At 43.7% G+C, this 19,968-nt stretch overlaps 1 protein-coding gene across 1 annotated transcript in view; it reads right to left on the reverse strand.

Annotated features, from left to right (window-relative positions):
* Nucleotides 1-19,968, reverse strand: part of EP400 (E1A binding protein p400) — an 86,690-nt gene that overhangs the window by 55,759 nt on the left and 10,963 nt on the right. The window contains 12 exon segments of the mRNA XM_087942947.1: nt 437-573; nt 1,895-2,072; nt 4,089-4,282; nt 5,621-5,722; nt 7,796-7,885; nt 9,388-9,445; nt 9,926-9,978; nt 12,148-12,226; nt 12,846-12,986; nt 14,916-15,101; nt 17,770-18,075; nt 19,038-19,444. Of these exon segments, the coding sequence (XP_087799073.1) occupies nt 437-573; nt 1,895-2,072; nt 4,089-4,282; nt 5,621-5,722; nt 7,796-7,885; nt 9,388-9,445; nt 9,926-9,978; nt 12,148-12,226; nt 12,846-12,986; nt 14,916-15,101; nt 17,770-18,075; nt 19,038-19,444 (1,931 nt within the window).

The raw sequence follows: 19,968 nt of genomic DNA on the forward strand, positions 1-19,968 counted from the left end.
ACTTGTGGATTTTAAAAACTGTTGCAAAACTGTTGTTTTCTTTCATGAGAGTGACAACATTCCCGGAAAACTTTTGGCATCTACCTAAACATTTCTTTCAGAAGAACAAGTTAACTTCCATGCTCTTCACAAACCACGACTTAAGAAAACCCAAATGTGGCTTAGGATAACTCAAGCCATGACTGTAGAAACTCAGTCAATCAAAATTCTTTTGGCGAACCATAGCTTAAGAAAGCCCGTCCCAAAACCCCACGCTGCCTGGGACTCAACGGGAGGCGGAGAAGAGATGGGGTTGGCGGGGCCAGTCAGAGATGGGATTGGCCGGTCCTCCGATCTACTCAAAATTCCCGCTACTGTTTCTCCAGAACTGGTCAGAACCGGCTGAATCCCGCCTCTGCCCCACCCACAATGGATTTGAACTAATAATACAACCTACCTGTCTTTTCATTCTTAGTTCTCGCTGGGTACCGATGTAGAGCAGGATTTTTAGGCCCGGGCACCAACGTTTCAGCTCCAGCTCCCACTTCAGAATGTTACAACTTCGGACAACGACAAGGTGAGGACCCCAATCCCCTGGAAAGGAAGACCAAGAAGAGAGGCTAAGAATCCATCCCTGGGTCGTATAAACAGAGGGACAGAATCAAGGTCACGTGAAGGACTTGTACCACTTTATAAAACTCTAGTAAGGCCACACCTGGAATACTGCAATCAATTTTGGTCACCATACTATATCATAGCATCAAGATGTTGAGACTTTGGAAGAGCAACTAAGATGATCAAAGCCCTAGAGACTAAACCATATGAAGAACGGCTGCAGGTTTTGGGTCTGGCTAGATTAGAGAAAAGAAGAATTAGGGGTGACATGATAGAAGTGTCCCAATGTTTGAGGTGTTGCCACAAAGAAGAGGGGGGTCAGCCTGTTCTCGAAAGCACCCCCAAGGCAGGACAAGAAACAATGGCTGGAAACTAATCAAGGAGGGAAGCAACCTGGAATTAAGGAGAAACTTCCTAACAGGAAGGACAGTGGAACAGCTTGCCACTAGAAACAGTGGATGCTCCATCACTGGTGGTTTTTAAGAAGAGACTGGACAGTCACTTGTCTGAGATGGTATAGGTTCTCCTGCTTGAACAGTGGGCTGGACTAGAAGACCTCCGATGTCCCTTCCAGCTTCTATTCTATTCTGTTCTGTTCTGTTCTGTTCTGTTCTGTTCTAATATTCTATTCTATTCAATCCTTTCATATCCTTTCCTATGCTATTCTATGCTTTCATATTCTATTCTATTCTATTCTATTCTATCCTTTCCTATGCTATTCTATGCTTTCATATTCTATTCTATTCTATTCTATCCCTTCCTATGCTATTCTATGCTTTCATATTCTATGCTTTCATATTCTATTCTATTCTATTCTATTCTATTCTATTCTATTCTATTCTATTCTATTCTATTCTATTCTATTCTATTCCTATTTATTCCATTCCATTCTCCTTCCTTCATTCTATTCTATTCTATTCCTATTTATTCCATTCCATTCTCCTTCCTCCATTCTATTCTATTCTATTCTATTCTATTCTATTCTATTCTATTCCTATTTATTCCATTCCATTCTCCTTCCTTCATTCTATTCTATTCTATTCCTATTTATTCCATTCCATTCTCCTTCCTCTATTCTATTCTATTCTATTCTATTCTATTCTATTCTATTCTATTCTATTCTATTCTACTCTACTCTACTCTACTCTACTCTACTCTACTCTACTCTATTCTATTCCATTCCATTCCATTCCATTCCATTCCATTCCATTCCATTCCATTCCACTCCACTCCACTCCACTCTACTCTACTCCACTCCATTTTGCTACCTGGCCCGTTTACACGACACAAGAGCATGTACCTTCGTTGCAGGCCAGGTGTGAGAAGAAGGCGATGATCTGCACCGTCTTCCCGAGGCCAGCTTCGTCGGCCAAGATGCCGTTCAGCTTCTTCTTGTACAACTTGGCCAGCCAATCGAGGCCAATCTTCTGATACTCTCGGAGGGAGCCGTACAAGAGGGGAGGGGTGTTGTATTTGACCTGCAAAAAGTTGGGCAAACACATTTCTTCTTCTCCGGGACATGGTGCTGCTCTCTTCATTACCCTTGTCCTCGACTTACAACAGGTCATTTTAGGGACCGTTCCAACTGACAACGGCACTGAAAAAAGGGACCTTTTGCTACACTTAGGACTGTTGCCATTGCAGCATCACTGTGGTTACAGAAATCAAAATTCAGACGCTCACATGACCATGGAGATGCTGCAACGGTCGTTAAGGGTGAAAAACGGTTGTAAGTTAAATTTTTTTTTCAGCACTGTCGTAACTTTGACCATATTCAGAGTTTTGCAGCGTTAATTCAGTGCCAGAAAAATAAACACAGATGGCTGATGCTTCATTTAACGTCTTTATAAACATAATAAGTAGATTTTACAAACCAGTTGTAGATTTCTCCAACAGGGAGCGAACTCAGACAGAAACATGATGCAAGCAACTTACAGCAGCACAGAGACAGAGAGAACTTCCAATTTTACTTTAGTTCAGCAAGCAAGCAGAAGAGAGAAGCAGTTTCATCTTCAATAGACAGACTCAAAGCTGAACATAGCTTCAGAACTGCAGAGCTTAATATAGAGCCATGCCAAGGATACTTTTAGTTTCAGTTTCCAGCCAGGGTTGCCAGATCACAGTTTGGCTCCGCGGCCAAACTCAAGTCAAAATACGGCCAAATTCGGCCAAATTATTTTTTGCTCATGGTGACGCGCATGCGCGAGGGAAGGAGAGCGCCAGAGGACGCGCTTGTCCACCTTTTGCTCATGGTGACGCGCATGCGCGAGGGAAGGAGAGCTCAGGATGGGTGGGGAAGCCGAGGGGCGTGGCGTTGGAACGAGCCGTAATAGGAATGGGTGTGGTGTTGATGGAGGAGGAGCCGCCCTGCTCAGGTCACAGGCGGGAAGGGGGCGTGGCCGGGCGCCAAGGTCCCGAAGGGTGTGTGACGGAGTTGAGAGAAAGCGGGTGTGTCGGAGAACTGAGAGGACGCGCTTGTCCTCCTTTTGCTCATGGTGACGCGCATGCGCGAGGAAGGAGAGCGGCTGGGTTGCCATCTGGCCGATTTCACAGCCAAGCAACTTTCGTACGACATCATTTTTTTCACAGCCAAGCAGATAGAAATACGGCCAGATTTCTCGAATTTGGGCGGAAAAACAGCCAGATGGCAACCCTGTTTCCAGCCTAGGCTACTTCTAGTTTCAGTTTCCAAAACAGTCCTCATTGGCTGACTTAGTTGCTATGCCTCTTCATTGACTGATCTTGTTACCAAGCTCTATTCCAGTTCATGAATATACTCTGACAGACCACTAAACAAAAGGCGGCAACTTCTTATAAAGAAAATGTATATAAAATGTTTTACATATGGCACTTACCGCTTGTGAGGTTAGCTAAAATGTTTAAAAACATGTCTAGCAAATGTTGGAAATGTAATCCAAAAATAGGCACATTTTATCATATGTGGTGGACTTGTGCTAAAACAAACAAAAAAATGGGTGGGGGGGCGCAAAAATACGTAGGATGGCTAGAAAAGATAATATGGAAACATGTAGACTTTAAACCTGAACTGTGTGTTTTTTTTTAATTAGGGATCATATCATAAAAGTTTGATAAGAGAAGTATGTATTTGGTATTACATGTTTTAACAGCAGCGAGGATTATCTTCACACAATATTGGAAAGATGAAGAGACACCGCGAGATGAAGAGATAATTAAGAAGATATTAGACTGTGCAGAAATGGACATACGGACATTGAAGATCAAACCGAAAGAAGACACAGAATATTATCAAACTTGGAACTTATTTTACCAGGGGTTGGAAAAAAGGGGTGGAGAGTAAGAATGGCATTTGTATTGTTAAGCAAATTAAATACCCAGACAACACGGTGTTTATTAAGCACTAAGGGATGTAATTCATAGAAAATTAATATATATATATTTTTAAAAGGTTGTAAGTCGAGGATTGCCTGCCTACCACCAGTGAAATCAAGACCAACCCATGCAGGTGTATTTACCGCAGTGGTGATCCGGGCGCTGCCTTTCGGCAACAGAGCTTCTGCTGTGGCCGCCACTTCGGCTATATCTCGCCCGCGGTTCTTGCTGGCCATCATTCTCTCGGCCCCCTTGTATTGCTCGATGCTGAGGAGAGATTCGATGGAGATGACCTCCTTTTGAAGGAGTTCCCTTTCGGCTGGATGATCTTCCATTTCTAAATAAAGAATAAATGCTTTAAAAACAAAACCTCTTGTTTTTATTGTTTTAATTAGCGAGTGCTATGCTGGATATTTTCATTCCTTCATACATAGGCGATCTTCCATTTTTACATAAAGAATAAATGCTTTTAGTTTACTTTATTGTCATTGCACCTTGTACAACGAAATCAAACACCATCTTCAGTGCACATCATGACCATGACCTCGAAAATAAACACAAACATACTTCCTTCACCCTCCACACATTGAACCAAAAAACCCCAACACTGCACCAACACTGCACTATACAGCAGAATTCAAAAGAGCTGCTGCCCTGGGATAGAAGCTGATTTTTTTTGCCTATTTGTCCTTGTTTTTATTATTCTGTACCATCTGCCAAATGGTAATAGTTCAAAAAAAGGGGGTGCCCAGGATGAGATGGATCTTTGAGAATATTTTGAACTTTCTTAAGGCAGCGGGAGCTATAAAGCTCTTCCAAAGAGGGGTGAGGGCAACCAATGTTCCTCTGGGCAATGACATTAACCCTCTGGAGTGCTGTCCTATCTGCCACTGTGCAATTGGCAAACCATACACAGGTGCAATAAGATACTCTCGATGGTGCAGCAGTAGAAGGTCACCAGCAGTTTTTCATTCAGTGGTTGTTTTCTGAGAAGTCTCAGGTAGTCTAATCTCTGCTGGGCCCTTTTGACCAGGGCTACAATGTGAGCACCCCAGGTCAGGTCCTCTTTAAAAAAACAAACCAACCCTGTTTTTATTGTTTTAATGAGTGCTATGCTAGATACTTTCATTCCTTCATTCATAGGTGATCTTCCATTTCTAAATAAAGAATAAATACTTTTTTTTAAAAAAAACCCTGTTTTTATTGTTTTAATGAGTGCTATGATAGATAATTTCATTCATTCATTCATTCATTCATTCATTCATTCATTCATCCATCCATCCATCCATCCAACTGGTATGCCACTCGTCTTGCCGAAAGCCAGTCACTGAATAAAACACTAGAACAATAAATATTTAAAAAGTCAATTTAAATAAATCTAAGCAGGATGGAGAGGGAGGGAGCAGAGCGCACAGAGAGACGAGGTGGGGTGTTCTCTATCCCATCAGCCACCTCCAATGGGCCAAACCCCCATTAGGGCCACGGGCTAATTGTCTTCAAAGGCCTTTCCGAAAGCCGAAGGATGGAAGCAGATCTCAAAATGCTCCCGGAATACCTCAAAATGCCATGTATACACCGAGTATTGCATTAACGGAGCGGAGGGATGGAAAGCTGAACCAATCCAGCTGGTCCCTTCTAGGAAAGCATTTGGAAAGGAAAAAGTGCCAGGACGTACCTTCTTCACTCGTCTCCTCTTCCGGCTTTGGCTGGGGCCAGTGAAAGTTCTCGGAGAAGGCTCCTTCGTACATCTTCACCAGATCATCCAAAGGCAGCTCAGCTACGAGCGAGATGGGGGGCAAAACAAAATTAACAGAATAACAAGAGTTGGGAGGGACCTGGTAAGGTCATCTAGTCCAACCCCCCCCCCCACCCCTGACCCAAGCAGGAGACCCTGCACCAATTTCTGACAAGATGGCAGTCCAGTCATTTCTGGAAAGCTTGCAGCGATGATAAAAGCTTCCCACAACTTCTGAAGGCAACTTCTGCTCCACGGGTTGATTGTTATTTACTTTGATGATGGCGGTGACGGTGATGAGCTGTCAGGGAAGGTTGCAACTAGTGATCCCGTGACATGGGATCCTACGACTGTCATAAATGTCGAATATTTTCGGTTATCCGGGTAGAGTTGCCTGGAAGTCGAGTCACGACAAACTGGGTTTATTTTCTTGTTGGTTTGAGACCCTTCGCTGCCCGTCCAAGCGGCTTTTTCACTGCCACGCACTTTGGGGAAGAGATCTGAGGTTGGTGCAGGATTACCCACTGAGAATTTTACGAGTTGGCATGTGCCAACAACTTAAATGAGAGTATTTGCAGCTGAGGGTTAAAATGAGGACTCCTTGGTGCTCTCTCAGCTTGTTTTCTTGCAGACATTTCATTATCCAAGCTAGATAACATCATCAATGCTAGAAGGGAGTGAAGTTTGCAGGGGGAAGGAGGAGGAGGAGGAGGAGGAGGAGGAGGAGGAGAAAAACCGTGGGGTCTTTGGTTCTCTCTGAGCTTGGTGGCTTTCTTGCAGATGTTTCATTACCTAATTTAGTAAAAGAACTATGCTCAGAGAGCACCTCCTTCCAACAACTCCCTGTCTACTCAGATTTCCCTAACCCAGGAGTCCCCAAACCGGGCCACAGCACAGTATCAAGCCATGATCTATTCAGAATCAGGCTGTGCAAGTAGTGGACTGGTCTGCACACACACACACACACAGAGCTCATCTTGCAGTGGACCTGCGCTTGCATACGCGTGCGTATGGGCCACCGCTCATGTGAGTTAAGCTGCACACGCGTTTTGAGTGCCAGCCCACCACATGTGCGGCCCAGTTTCCCTCTCCCCCGCAACTCCCCAGCTGCAGAGGTTAGGGATCGCAGCTTGCCCAGACCGAAGAAGCTGCTTGGATGGGCGGCAAAAAGTCTCAAATCAACAAGACAATAAAAGTCCACAGTTGCTGTGACTCAACTTCTGGACAACTGTTGTAAATTGTGAACTGGCTGCCGAGTGTCCAAACCACCAGAGATAGCGCTGGGATGGCTGGACTGTCGACCGGTCAGACCCACTACTCCGTCAGCACAGTCGTAACCGTGAACGAACGCTGAATGAGGGGTTCTTAACCGAGGACTACCTGTATTTTATAACTACCTATATTTTACTACCTATATATCACATCCTGGACATAAACTGTTTCAACTCCTACCCTCAAAACGACGCTATAGAGCACTGCACACCAGAACAACTAGACAAAAGGAGTTTTTTCCCCGAACGCCATCCCTGTGATAAACAAATAATTCCCTCAACGCTATCCAACTATTTACTAAAACTGTATTACTATTCTTCTTCTCATCCTTCCCATTACCTATCTCTTCCCACTTATGACTATAATTGTGTTGTCTGTATCATTACAATTTATATTGTTTTATTTAGTTTCCTAGTATGATTTGATTGTTTATTTAGTTACCTATGACTATCACTAAGTATTGTATCTTATGATTCTTGATGAATGTATTTTTTTCTTATTATGTATAATGACAGCATATGCACCAAAGACAAATTCCTTGTGTGTCCAATCACACTTGGCCAATAAAGAATTCTCTCCTCTCCTCTCCTCTCCTCCCTTCCCTTCCCTTTTCTATACTGCCCTATGGCAGTGGTTCTCAACCTGTAATCCGTGGACCTCTGGGGAGGCAGCGATATCATCACAGGGGCTCCGCGAAGGCTTGAAGAAATTTTATTATTTAAATCTTGAGTTATATCTTGGGGGTTTGTGGCCACAAAAGGTATTTAAAGGGTGTCAGTGTGAAAGAAAAGTTTGAGAAACGCAGCATCTGTGGAAAAACAGGGCAGCCGTCGTCACACTCACCTTCCTTCACCAACGTGGACAGCTCCATCTGATGGTTGACATTCCCTTCCTTCTTTTCCTGCTCTTCTATTGTCTCCTCTTCATCTTCCACTGAAAAGAAAATGTCAGGCCCACAGGTCAAGCCAAAGAGAGGAAGGGACAGCCGTATGCCAGAATATTCTACCTGCCTGCGGGCATTTTTGTGCAAAGGGACAACATTTACCTGTATTTTCTAAGCCAAACAATTTTATAGGCCGCCCACTTTAAGATGCCATTTTGGGTGGGTGGGTGAGTGGGCATTGCAGAGTCCTCCCTTAAAGTCGGGCTGAGGGATACAGATTTAAATTTTAGGAATTTCTTGTTATCATATCATGTCAGGCATTACTAAACCGCTCAGACCATTATCACAATTACAGAATAGCTGTAACTTTTACGTCCAGAAATTTTACAGTTATTTTAGAAATTCCAGTGGGATTTGCAAAGGCATCCATTCAAGCTGAAACCACCTTACATTTTCCAAGTTATTTTTTTTAAGCTGCTTTTTTAGGTAAATCGAAAGCAGCAAATCTGTTAGGAAGAATATTTCTGGGCCATTGTTTTGCTTCATTTCTTTCTCTCCGATACAGCAGATACTTTGAGATATCACCGCCTCAAGGAATACAGCCCGGCCTCCTCTATCTTAATGTCCCATCAATAAATATAGCTGCATCATATATATTAAATAGTGAACTCCATATTTGATAAGGGCCATCTTTGTATATCCAGCATGGCCAACTCAAAGTATTATTAAATCTCACAATTTAGAGAACCCAGCTTTTTTCATTTTTGAGTGGAGGGAAGAACTAAATCAGCCATGCAAGCATAGTTGAGAAGGCTTCGTCAAAGAATTCTGGTTGATTCTTGAGGGAGTGAAAGCAGAACAGTATTTTCCCTTTGGAATTAAAACAGAATCCCAAACTGGAGCTGTACTATTTTGTTTCAGTCCCAAAGGTGTTTTTTTTTTTTCAAGAGGCAACTGGATTTCCTTGTTTTGTCTTTGAAGATGTTTCGTTTCTCATCCAGGAAGCTTCTTCAGCTCTGATTGGATGGGTGGCAAAGGGAAGGATTTATATTGTTTGCGGACAGCTGGTCATTTGCATCCTTTAAGAGAGTTGTTGAGGCCACTTGGAGATTGTCTGTATCCTCAGGGTCACCTGAGTGGTGCAAATGGGTGTGGAGCCTTCTTGGAACTGCTGAAAGGACTGTGTTGTAGACTGGAGACGATGTCGTAACCTTCCCCCTCTGTTGAGGGGGCTGTTCAATTTTGACATCGATGGCCTCGTTGACCCTTCTTTCAAGCCAGCGGTCCTCTCTGTCCAAAATGCGGACTTTGTTGTCTTCCTAGGAGTGGCCAGTCAAAGCTGAAGAAGCATCTTGGATGAGAAGCGAAACGTCTTCAAAGACAAACAAGGAGGTCCAGCTGCCTCCTGAAAAAGCCCCTTTGGGACAACCATGACCTGGAGGGCTGAGAATCTCCATACATATTTTGGTTCAGGTTTCGCATCTTCTGGCACGCGGGTGGAGCAATACTTAGTAGATGAGATGAAAAAGGTGCATCACAACCCAGGACCAACCTTCGTCGTCTGTTAGAGACATGCTTGCTTTTCTTTTTCTTCTACAGGACCACGAACCCTACAAAATGAAGAGGTATGTATCAATGTTGTGCACCTGTTTTGGAAGAGTCCTTCCCACTAGCCCTTTCACACATGACTTATTGTTAATTACCTTAAAGGAGAAACAGAACAGGACCAACACACCCCAAAATCGTAAAGATGAGGATGAGGAAGATCTCCATCAGGCGCCACCCCCCCACCCCCCCCATGGAAAACAACTGCCTACCACAGCAGACATTATTGAAAGAGACTGACATATAGGTAGTTTTGATGTTAACCAGCTTTCTTCTTCAAAGATTATTAAAGGAAACTGACCAACAATGGCTTTGTGTTAGACATCTTCCCACTATATTCCTTACGTACAAGAAAGCTGTTTCCTGGAAGCAGATCTACCACTCTCTAAATATACTTCTTGAAAAATTGTAATCTCAATAATAGTCAAACGTGCAATACGTCCAGAGTTATCAACAGGGAGACGGGAGGAAAAAAAATCCCTTACCGATTTGTTTCCTTTTTCCAGAAGGATGTCCTCTAAGTGCCTCGAATCTTTACCTGCAAAACGCACCTTTTAAGTCAACCAACTAAATATATTAGCCTAGCATGTTAATTCGGCCAGGAGCAAGAAAATAAACCCAGTGAAAAGATAACGTTTAGAAAAGAATGGAGCTGGAAGGGCCCTTGGAGGTCTTCTAGTCCAGCCCCCTGCTCAAGCAGGAGACCCTATATATCATTTCAGACAGGTGACTGTCCAATCTCTTCTTAAAAACCTTCAGTGATGAAGCACCCACAACTTCTGGTGGAGGGCTGTTCCACTGGTTAATTGTCCTCATTGTTAGGAAAGTTTCTCCTTAATTCCAGGTTGCTTCTGTCATGCTCCTGTTAGAATCTGATTCTGAGGGAGAGGAGGAACAGCCGACAGGGAGTGGGAGGTTGTGGAGGAAACTGGGGAAGGGCACAGGCCGCCTGGGCATTCAGAGGAAGACCCAGGCCCATGTCCTCTTCATTCTAGAGCCCGCAGGGAGGAGTGGATCAGGGAGAAACGTGAATAGCGTGGTCTACGGGGGAGGAAAGGGCCCTGATCCCCTTCTTGGGCTGCCATTGTGAGTATTGTTTAAAAGGACAAACTGTGCATGGTCCAGCACTGGAAGCAAAGTGTGCATTATTCTTGTCGGACCTTATCTGTGTTTTGGCTTCCTCCCAATTGTGGTTGCTGCGTTCTCGTAGAAGTCTGCAATTAATCATCCTTGCCTGCCGTAGTAATTCCTTCAGTGTGGTTTGTGTTGGTTTTTTTAATTTCGAATTAACTTTGGGTGCGGACTGCATTTACTCCCTCCGTAAACTGTTTTCTTTAAAAGTTTGATTTACAGCCGAGGATAATTGGACATTGGGGCCAAGTTGGAGGCATTAAAGGAACTTTATTCTATTTTTGTGACTTGGTTATTTTTGTGGCCTGTCCCGGGTCATCACAGCTTCCCTCTTCCCTCCCTTAGTTTCCATCCACTGTTTCTTGTCCTGCCCTCTGGTGCTCTTCTTCTTTGGGGCAGCCCTTCAAATACTGGAATGCAGATATCATGTCAGCCCTAATTCTTCTTTTCTTGAGACTAGCGAAACCCAAAACCTGCAGCCGTTCTTCGTCTGGTTTAGTCTCTAGAACTCGGATCATCTTGGCTGCTTCTCTCTGCGCTCTTTCCAGAGTCTCCAGTCTCAACATTACATATTCCCACCACAGGGCAAATGGGCTTGCATCAAAGTTTTGGAGAGGCCCCTTTGCAAGGACGGATAAAAAGATGTCACAGGGAGCCCTCGGCTTACAACAGTTCATAGAGTGACTGTTCAAAGCTGCAACGGCACTGGAAAACAGCGACTGATGACTGTCTTTCACATTTACGACCAGCGCAGCAGCATCCCCGTGGTCACATGATCAAAATTCAGAGGCTTGGCCACTGGCTCGTATTTATGACAGTTTGCAGTGTTCACGTGATCCCCTTTTGCGACCTTCTGATGAGCAGAGCCAATGAGGAAGCCAGATTCGCTTAACGACCGTGTGACTAAATTAACAACTGCAGTGACTCTCTGAACAGCTGCGACAAGAAAGGTCGTAAAAACGGGGCAAAATTCACATAACAAACCTTTCGCTTAGCAATGGAAATTTTGGGCTCCATTGTGGTTGTAAGTAGAAGACTACACGTATACTCTGATAGATTTAGTCTGCCACCCACTAACCTTTATTCTGATCCTCACCAAAATTGTAACTCAAGGATTACCTGCAGTTCAGAATATATAGCACAGGGACCACATATGGTGAGAATAGAAACAGGTTTCAGGCAGAATTATTTTTTTAAAAATGAAACCCAACGAATCCAGCTTTCCACTTAAAATCATGCCTAATAAACAAGGGGGGGGGGGAAATGAAATGCGCCCCAAAAGTTAAAATAATAAACTAGGACGAAGGGATACCAGGATCATTGCAGCTCAGCAGGATCTGACCATTTTAAAAGAGTTCTTTTTAAAAAGCCACTGTTAACACTGAGCAAGAATGCGTTTTCTGGTTTGCAAAACGCAAAATGACACCACCCTGATGACGTCACCTAGTTTGGTAATGAAACGTCTGCAGGAAAAGCCCCCAGCTCGGAGAGCACCAAGGACCCCCACCCCCTTCCCCGCAGCTTCCGAGCCTGCAATATGGCAACCTCACATCGTAACAAGCGACAGGGAAAGTACCTTTCTTGGCACGCCTTTTTAAATTCAGGGCTTTCCTCCTTTTCTCTTGAAATTCGATCTGCAGCTTTATTTCCACCACCTGAAAGACAGAAAAACAGAAACAGATTTATAACCTCGCTTGTTAATTACGACGATGATGACTGCATTTGCTTTACGTCGCCTATGTGTCACCGGGACAAACCTGGCAGGGAAAGTGAATTGAGGGGCCCTGAGAAGCAGCATTCAGGTAAGGGGTCTTTCTAAGGTGACTATTTCACCTTAGAAAGAATCTTCTAACGAGAGGAAGAGATAATCTCAAGGCCACGTAACCCATACTCTGTTTTCACCTTTCTCAGTCAAAATGATCTCTATCTGCTTAAGGTATACAATGATTAATGATTTTATTAACAAGGGGAGATCCTTGAGTAGGGACAGAGTGATCTTCCCTCCTGCCACACAAAGGAACTGCCACAACTTTGTGCAAAATGCTTCTTGGGTTAAAATTCTCAGCAAACCCTCGAATCTGCACACACCTCAGAGAAGCTGGGAAGTTGAATGTCAAAGCTACATGCAGTTTTCTGGACTGACAAGGACCCAAAATGTGAATTTCTAGGTGCCAGGGTTCATCCAGGGTCACCAGAATACCGTCCCAGGGAGCAAATTGTTTCCCCTCTCTGCACAAAGGTTTCAAAAATGACTGGCAAAGAAAGAGGATTTACCTGTTCAATATTAGACCAGAAATATTCTATTTCTCTGGCAATTGTAGCAGCGATCCGTCTTAGCTTGGTCTTCTCTTCCTTCTTCGCCCTCTCTGCATTGAGGTGTTTCTCTTCGTGGTAGCGAGCCACTGTCCTGACCATCTAACGTAAAAAGTTAAAAGGATTGCTAGACAGTGGGACCTTCCATCAATTTATTACCGCTCTGGCTTTTATAGCTATAAAATGTTTGACGGGCATGCTCATTTTTGTGAATTTTTCATGCATTCATGGCGCATTCTGTGACACCATACGAAATATATATATATATATATATATATATATATATATATATATATATATATATATATATATATATATATATATATATATGTTTTCTTAAGTTTTGCGGGATTACATGTATGGTGTTCGGCTTGGTTGGGTATTTCCACGTCATTGTAGTTCTTTTAAAGTTGTTAGCGTTTCAGCAGAATCTCATCTGCCATCATCAGGCTTCTGTATTGTGACGGACACAATACAGAAGCCTGATGATGGCAGATGAGATTCTGCTGAAACGTGCTACAACTTTAAAAGAACTACAATGACGGGAAAATACTCCGAACCAAGCCGAACACCATATATATATAAAAACTTTGTCCACATGAAAAAGCCAGCCATTTTTTTGCATTAATAATTAACTTTTCAAAAGTTCCCATATAACAATGGTTTATCTAATCCAGAACTGACTATAGCAGCTTCCTTCAAACTAGCACACATCATCTGCCTGAACTTTTAATTTGCAGAATACCTCAGCTCCCGTGATTCTTCCTAGCTAAGGAATTCTAGGAATTGCAGTAGTAATTCTGGGATTTTTTCTGAGCTTGGCAACTTTAAGGTGTGTGGACTTCAACTCCCAGCATTCCCCAGCCAGATTTTCCTGAATGTGTAAAGATGCCTCTCTATGCTAGTCTGTGTCTACTCGGGAAGCTTTTAAATTATTATCTGGATTTCTTTTAAAATATTAAATTGAATACTAATACTTGCTTTGCGTTGGTTCTCGACAGTTCACCTGAACAAAAAGACTGGGAATAAACCGAATGGATGCCTTGTATGTATTTGATCCACGTGTGCATGGAATAAAATGCCCAGATAGGTTTGCTCAGGAGCTGCATCCTGGATAACATCAACAGGAACAGCTCATAAAAGCATTGCTGGTGATCATGAAAAGTTCTGCTATCTATGTCCTGATACAAATAGATATCTCTTGGATTAGGTGCACCAACCCAATCTATCTCTAACCAATCTCTTCTACTTTGGCATGCCATTATTCAACAGTTCGTGGCTAGTTACCTAGTGCCTCCATTATGTTTGAACCAGAAAACCAGGGTGGATAAAAAAAAACAAAAACGATTTCTTAAATTAAAAAAATTCAGATTTATTTTATTTAAATCAGATTTATTTGTCAAATTTATTTCAATAAAATACTTTTGGAGTAAAATAAATCTTTCTAAAGGTCATTTTTCTATTTAAGATTATTTTAGTTTATTCAGCATGGAATGGAGATTAGTTATGTAGCATGAGGCTGTATATTCTGCAATATTTACATTTTGGGTAAACTCATTCAATGAATCCAAGCTCTGCAAGCTAAATAGGAAACCTTCATTTTGTTTGCAAATAATAATATGAAATTTCTAATGACCAGCAAGAATGAGTCCTTATATTTAAAGAGCACCTGTCATTTCATATCCATCATGGCAGTGCCCATTAGTGGGCATCCACGCACTTGCTGCCTGCCACATCCCTCTCCTTGTGTCCCAGGTGCATCACCAGCTGTCCCATTAAAGTGAATGGGACTGTCGGTGAGTCAACAGTGGGTCAGAGGAGGAGCTGCTGTGGGACAGAGATGACAGTGGCTCTTTGATTTGATTTAAATCAAGCCTTTCTACTAGTGATTTAAATCAATTTGATTTAAATCATATCCACCCTGCAAAAAACTATGGTTGTTAAAAGTCCAAACACATGAGGAACCTGGTTTGTTACACATTTCTTCATTCTGGGTTTTGCTAAGGAATTACAAACAGCTGTGATCCAGACCTTCTTGGCAGTGGCCATCTTCCATCGTCTTTCTTGGGCAAAATCTGTGGCCATCCATTGCATCTCCTCCAGGAGGTAATCCCACTGAGATTTGGGCCTGGAGGCCTCCTGGAGTTTGGGCAATCGTCTCAGAGACCACAAGCCTTCTTTTCTCAGCTCCGCGATGCGCTGGTGAACTTGGTTTTCCTTGTGGAAGCAAACAAAGGGAATGTCAACTCATAAAATATTTCCTTGGTCTTTTTAGAGTTGCCAACAGAAAGGGGGGGGGGGGAAAGGGGTTTGAAAGAGCAGTGCGGCAGCTTGGAAATTGAAAATGCATTCCATACATTTTTTTTTCAAAGATAGTAACTAGGTGACTGAAGTTTCTGTCACACAAACATTTAACTGGAGAACATGATTGATGACTCTTGGCTATGGAAGTGTCCCATTGGAGAATATGAATGATGATACACCCAGGGGGTGGGTGGGGAAACCAGGGTCAAGGGCGACAATGAATGATGTGTCCAAGAGTCGGCTACAACCAGGCAATGCCGGACATGTCAACTCCCAATAAATCATTTTTAAGTTTTGGAAGTTTGATTTAAAGGCTCATGATTTAATTGGGGTAACTGCCGGAATCCTGACAGCTAGCTGACTCTCATAATCCTGACAGGAAGAACATTAAAAGGTGGGTTTCTGGTGACATCAAAAGATGCAGGGAGCCTTAGGCGAGGAACTAATTACAGGACGTCTTCGACTTGCGACCACAATGGAGCCTCAAATTTCCACTGTTACACAAGGCAGTTGTTAAGTGAGCTCTGCCCCGGCTTCACCTTTCTTGCCACCGTTGTTAAGGTAATCACTGCAGTTAAGTTGGTAACCTAGTTAGGTGAATCGACCTTGGCTGTTGAAGGTCGCAAAAGGGGATTATGTGACCTTGGGACACTGCAACCATCATAGTCAGTTGCTAAGAAGATGAATTTTTATCATGGGACCAGGGGAAAACACAACGGTCGTGTGAAAAATGGTCATAAGGTGTTTTTTTTACTGCCGTTGTAACTTCGAACTATCACTAAACAACTGGTTGTAATTTGAGGATTACCCGTACAAAGCAAACCATCGGGCTCCAAAAACTAAGAAAGACATGCAGAATTATTTCTAAGCAATTTACTGGTCCTTATTTAGAGACAAAAACCTTGCTAAATTAAAGCAACCACCGGTGTCATTAAAGATCTATTCTGACGACTTCTGAGGAGGAGCAAACTTAACCCTCTTCCTCCCAACCAACCTATCAAAGCTTCACTGTCTCTTGGTTGTCTGGAAGGCAGCCCCTCCCTCCTGGGAATCCAGACTGCATTCCACCACATAACTGTACTCAATGAGTTTACACCAGTTCAAATAAAGACTAGGGGAGACATGATAGCAGGGTTCCGATATCTGAGGGGCTGCCCCAAAGAAGAGGGAGTCAAGCTCTTCTTCAAAGCACCCGAAGGCAGGACAAGAAGCAACAGATGAAACTTATCAAAGAGAGAAGCAACCTAGAACTAGATTTTTTTTCTGACAGTGTAAACAATTAAAGGATCGATCTGTCTACAGAAGTTGTGCGTGCTCCAACATGGGAGGCTTTAAGAAGAGATTTAAAAACCATTAGACAAATTGGTTGGTATCTTGGTTAAGCCTTCTTTAAAAACTTACTTGTTTTGGAACTCCTCCGTATTTTTGATGCCATATCCTTATTTTAAGTGGATTTTGGCTACAATCCTTATTTGGGGGATTAAAGTATATTGAATGTAATGGATTTTGCTTCCAAACGGATTTGCATAGCAGTATTGCATAAATAAATCCTACAGTGTACATTTTGTTTGAGAAAAACAAAGGATGTGCTCTAATACCCATTTACTTATGAATAAATCCCACTAGCTATTTGTCTCGAATGGTATTGGGTCTCCTGCCTGAGTAGGAGGGTTGGACTAAAACAGGGGTCGCCAACCTTTAGGGCACCAGGGACCACCAAACTCATAATTTTAAATCCCACGGACCAGAGACCCTGGAAAAATCCCCCCAAAAGTCTTCAGGAATTCCCCACCCTGTTTTCCTACTGATCAATCATTCTTTATTTGGGATCGCAGAATTCCGTCTCCAACTCCGAACTCAGGGGGGGGGAGAGAGACAGAGAGAGAGAGAGAGAGAGAGAGAGAGAGAGAGAGACTGACTGACTGACTTTTGGCTTCATGTAAGGAAAGCAGCAGAAGCAGCAGAAGTCTTTCTTTCTCTCCCTCAACCTCCACCAGAAATGAGTCTTTGTGAGACGTCGCGCCAGCACAGCCTCTTGGAGCAGGAGGCCTTGCAGGGTCCCAAAGACTCATTTCTGCTGGAGTTTGGGGGAGAGAAAGAAAGACTTTGGCTGCTTTCCTTGCATGCAGCCAAAAGCAGAAGAAGAAAGAAGCGGAAAGAAGCAGTCCGGTGTCCAGGCAAATTTTCCCCCTCCGCCCTTTCCCCCCTCCCCTCACTACCTCATGTTGGCAAGCGACGCAAGCCTTGTGTTCCCATGGGCCATGTGGGCGGCGCAGCCTTGAGTTCCTGCACAGCCTGGATTAATTGCTTTGGGGGGTGCTTTGGGGGTGCTATTTCTCTGCGGACCACCAAAATTTTCTCATGGACCACCAGTGGTCCTCAGCCCACTGGTTGGCGACCACTGGACTAGAAGACCTCCAAGGTCCCTTCCAACTATGTTAGTTAAATCCTAAACCTGGAACACGAATATCATCTTTCAGACTATGGGTTAAAATGACCGGATGGTTGGCACACAGCTAGTTATCGCTTGAGGAAAACACATTGTTCAGGTTAGGGTTGGAAGAGATAGAAAAACTCTCACCAACTTCACTTGTTCGGCCAACTTCTCGTGTGTGCTATCCTGAGGCAGGGCTGCTGTGGTATTTTGTGTTGTGTTCTGAGTTTTGGGGGTTGCTGCCACGGCCAACCCTGGTGGTTTGGAGGCCACAGGAGAGGCTGACTTAGTTGATCCCGGCGAGGACCGGTTGGCTTGGGTTGAGTGCGTGGTTTGTGGGGCAGGGTTGGAACCAGAAGTTGGTGGGTTGCTTGAGGTAGGAGGAACCACATTTGCTGAAATACGCTGGGAGTTTTGGTTAGAGTCGGATGAAGGACGAGACAGAGTTGTGATCTATGTAGAACACACATAAATTAGGATACAAGATTAGAATAACAAATAGCTTCAAGAGATTAACCATCTTCTGTTTTAGAGTAGAAATCAAACACAAAACAAATACACGAATTCACCCTTTAGGATACAAGATTAGAAAAACAAATAGTTTCAATAGTTTCATCTTTTTTTAGAGTAGAAGTCAAACAGAAAATAAAATATATGAATTCACTCTTTAGGATACAAGATTAGAAAAACAAATAGCTTCAAGAGATAAACCATATTCCGTTTTAGAGTAGCAGTCAAAAAGAAATACACAAATTCACCTCTGTTGAAAGCAAGCGTTAACGCTCTGCTCTTGGATCTGGATAGTTTAAGTCTGTTAATTTTTGTAGACAATGAGGTCTCTAGTTACGAATGGAAGAATGTGCACAATCTCACAACTGTACACCTTTATCCTTTTTAAAGAGGCATTGTACACCTGTACACCTGGCACAACTGTATGCCGTTATCCTTTTTTAAGAGGCATTGTCAATGTGGAGTTTGGAGTGACACATTCCAAACTCGCATTGACAAGGCTTCTTAGAAAACTGACCGAGAATCAAGAATGCCAGCTAAGTTTTGCCTTTAATGCTGTTTTCCTAAACCCTTTAGATTTGACCTTGCAAGGTCATTCATATTTCTATCTTTTTTTTTAAAGGTTGAACAACCGGTTCGGTGGATCACGTGATTTGCGCGTGCAGCACTCAAGTAACCCAGCTGAGAAGTGGGCAGTCCACTGCACAGCGCTAGTCAGCTGAGACGATATAGGTAGGTGGGTGGGCCCACGTGATAGTCGCAGAGAAATGGTTCGCTGCCAGCTGATTTTCGCAGCAAACGGTTCGGCCAAACCAGTCTGAACCAGTCAAATCCCACCCCTGCTTTTACTCTTCAAAACCGAATTTCAACCCTGACTCAAAGGCCAAAGATCCGGATCTGCCTACCTGCTGTGGGGTTGGAGTTTGAGAGGACACAACCTGGGAGGGTGTCACTGGCCCCGGTCCGTGGGCTGCCGGCTGCCCTTGTGGGTGTGACGGCGCTTGAACCTGGCCGTGGGACACAGCAGCAGCAGCGGCGGTGACCGTCACGTTTTGGGGCGGAGCCTTCACGTGAATTGCCGCTTGTTGCACGGGGGGGTCGTTCATCTGAGCCGCTTGGGGCGCCAGCTGCAGCGTTGGCGGGAGAGAGCTGATGGGCACGTTGGTGGGCTGCAGCCTACTGGGCAGCTGAGGCGGTGGGGTGTGGAGGCTGGCTGCATTCTGCACTGGGGGACCTTTGGAAGGGTCGTACTGTTGTTGGCTCTGCTTCTGACCCATCAGCTGCACAGTTTGAGGGGTGGGAGGCATTCCACCTGCAAAGCAAGAAAACACAAGAATTAAGGGAGTCAAAGCCTATAGAGAGTCCCCGTCATCCAGGTCGTGGTTTGTCCCAAAGGTTCTTTTCGAAAAGGCAACCGGGCTTTTTGAGTTTTTCTTTGAAGACATTTCGCTTCTCATCCAAGAAGCTTCTTCAGTTCTGACTGGATGGTGAGGAACGGAAGGATTTATACTCCTTGCAGACATTAGCATCCCTTTAGAGAGTTGTTCAGACCACTGGGAGGTTTATCTGTGTCCTCAGGGTCTCACCTGAGTGGTGCAAATGGTGTGAAGCCTTTTTGGAACTGTTGAAAGGACTGTGTTGTAGATTGGAGAAAGATGATGTCATATCCCTCCTGATGATGCATATAAACCTCCAGGTGGTCTCAACCGACCCTCTAAAAGGATGCAAATGACCAGCTGTCTGCAAAAAGTATAAATCCTTCCATTCCCCAACATCCAGTCAGAGCTGAAGAAACCTCTTGGATGAGAAGCGAAACGACTTCAAGGAAAAACCAGA

This window comes from Notechis scutatus, chromosome 13 (genome assembly GCF_049901735.1).
Source record: "Notechis scutatus isolate UNSWTSFEM ecotype Mainland chromosome 13, rNotScu1.2, whole genome shotgun sequence".
Classification (NCBI taxonomy): domain Eukaryota; kingdom Metazoa; phylum Chordata; class Lepidosauria; order Squamata; family Elapidae; genus Notechis; species Notechis scutatus.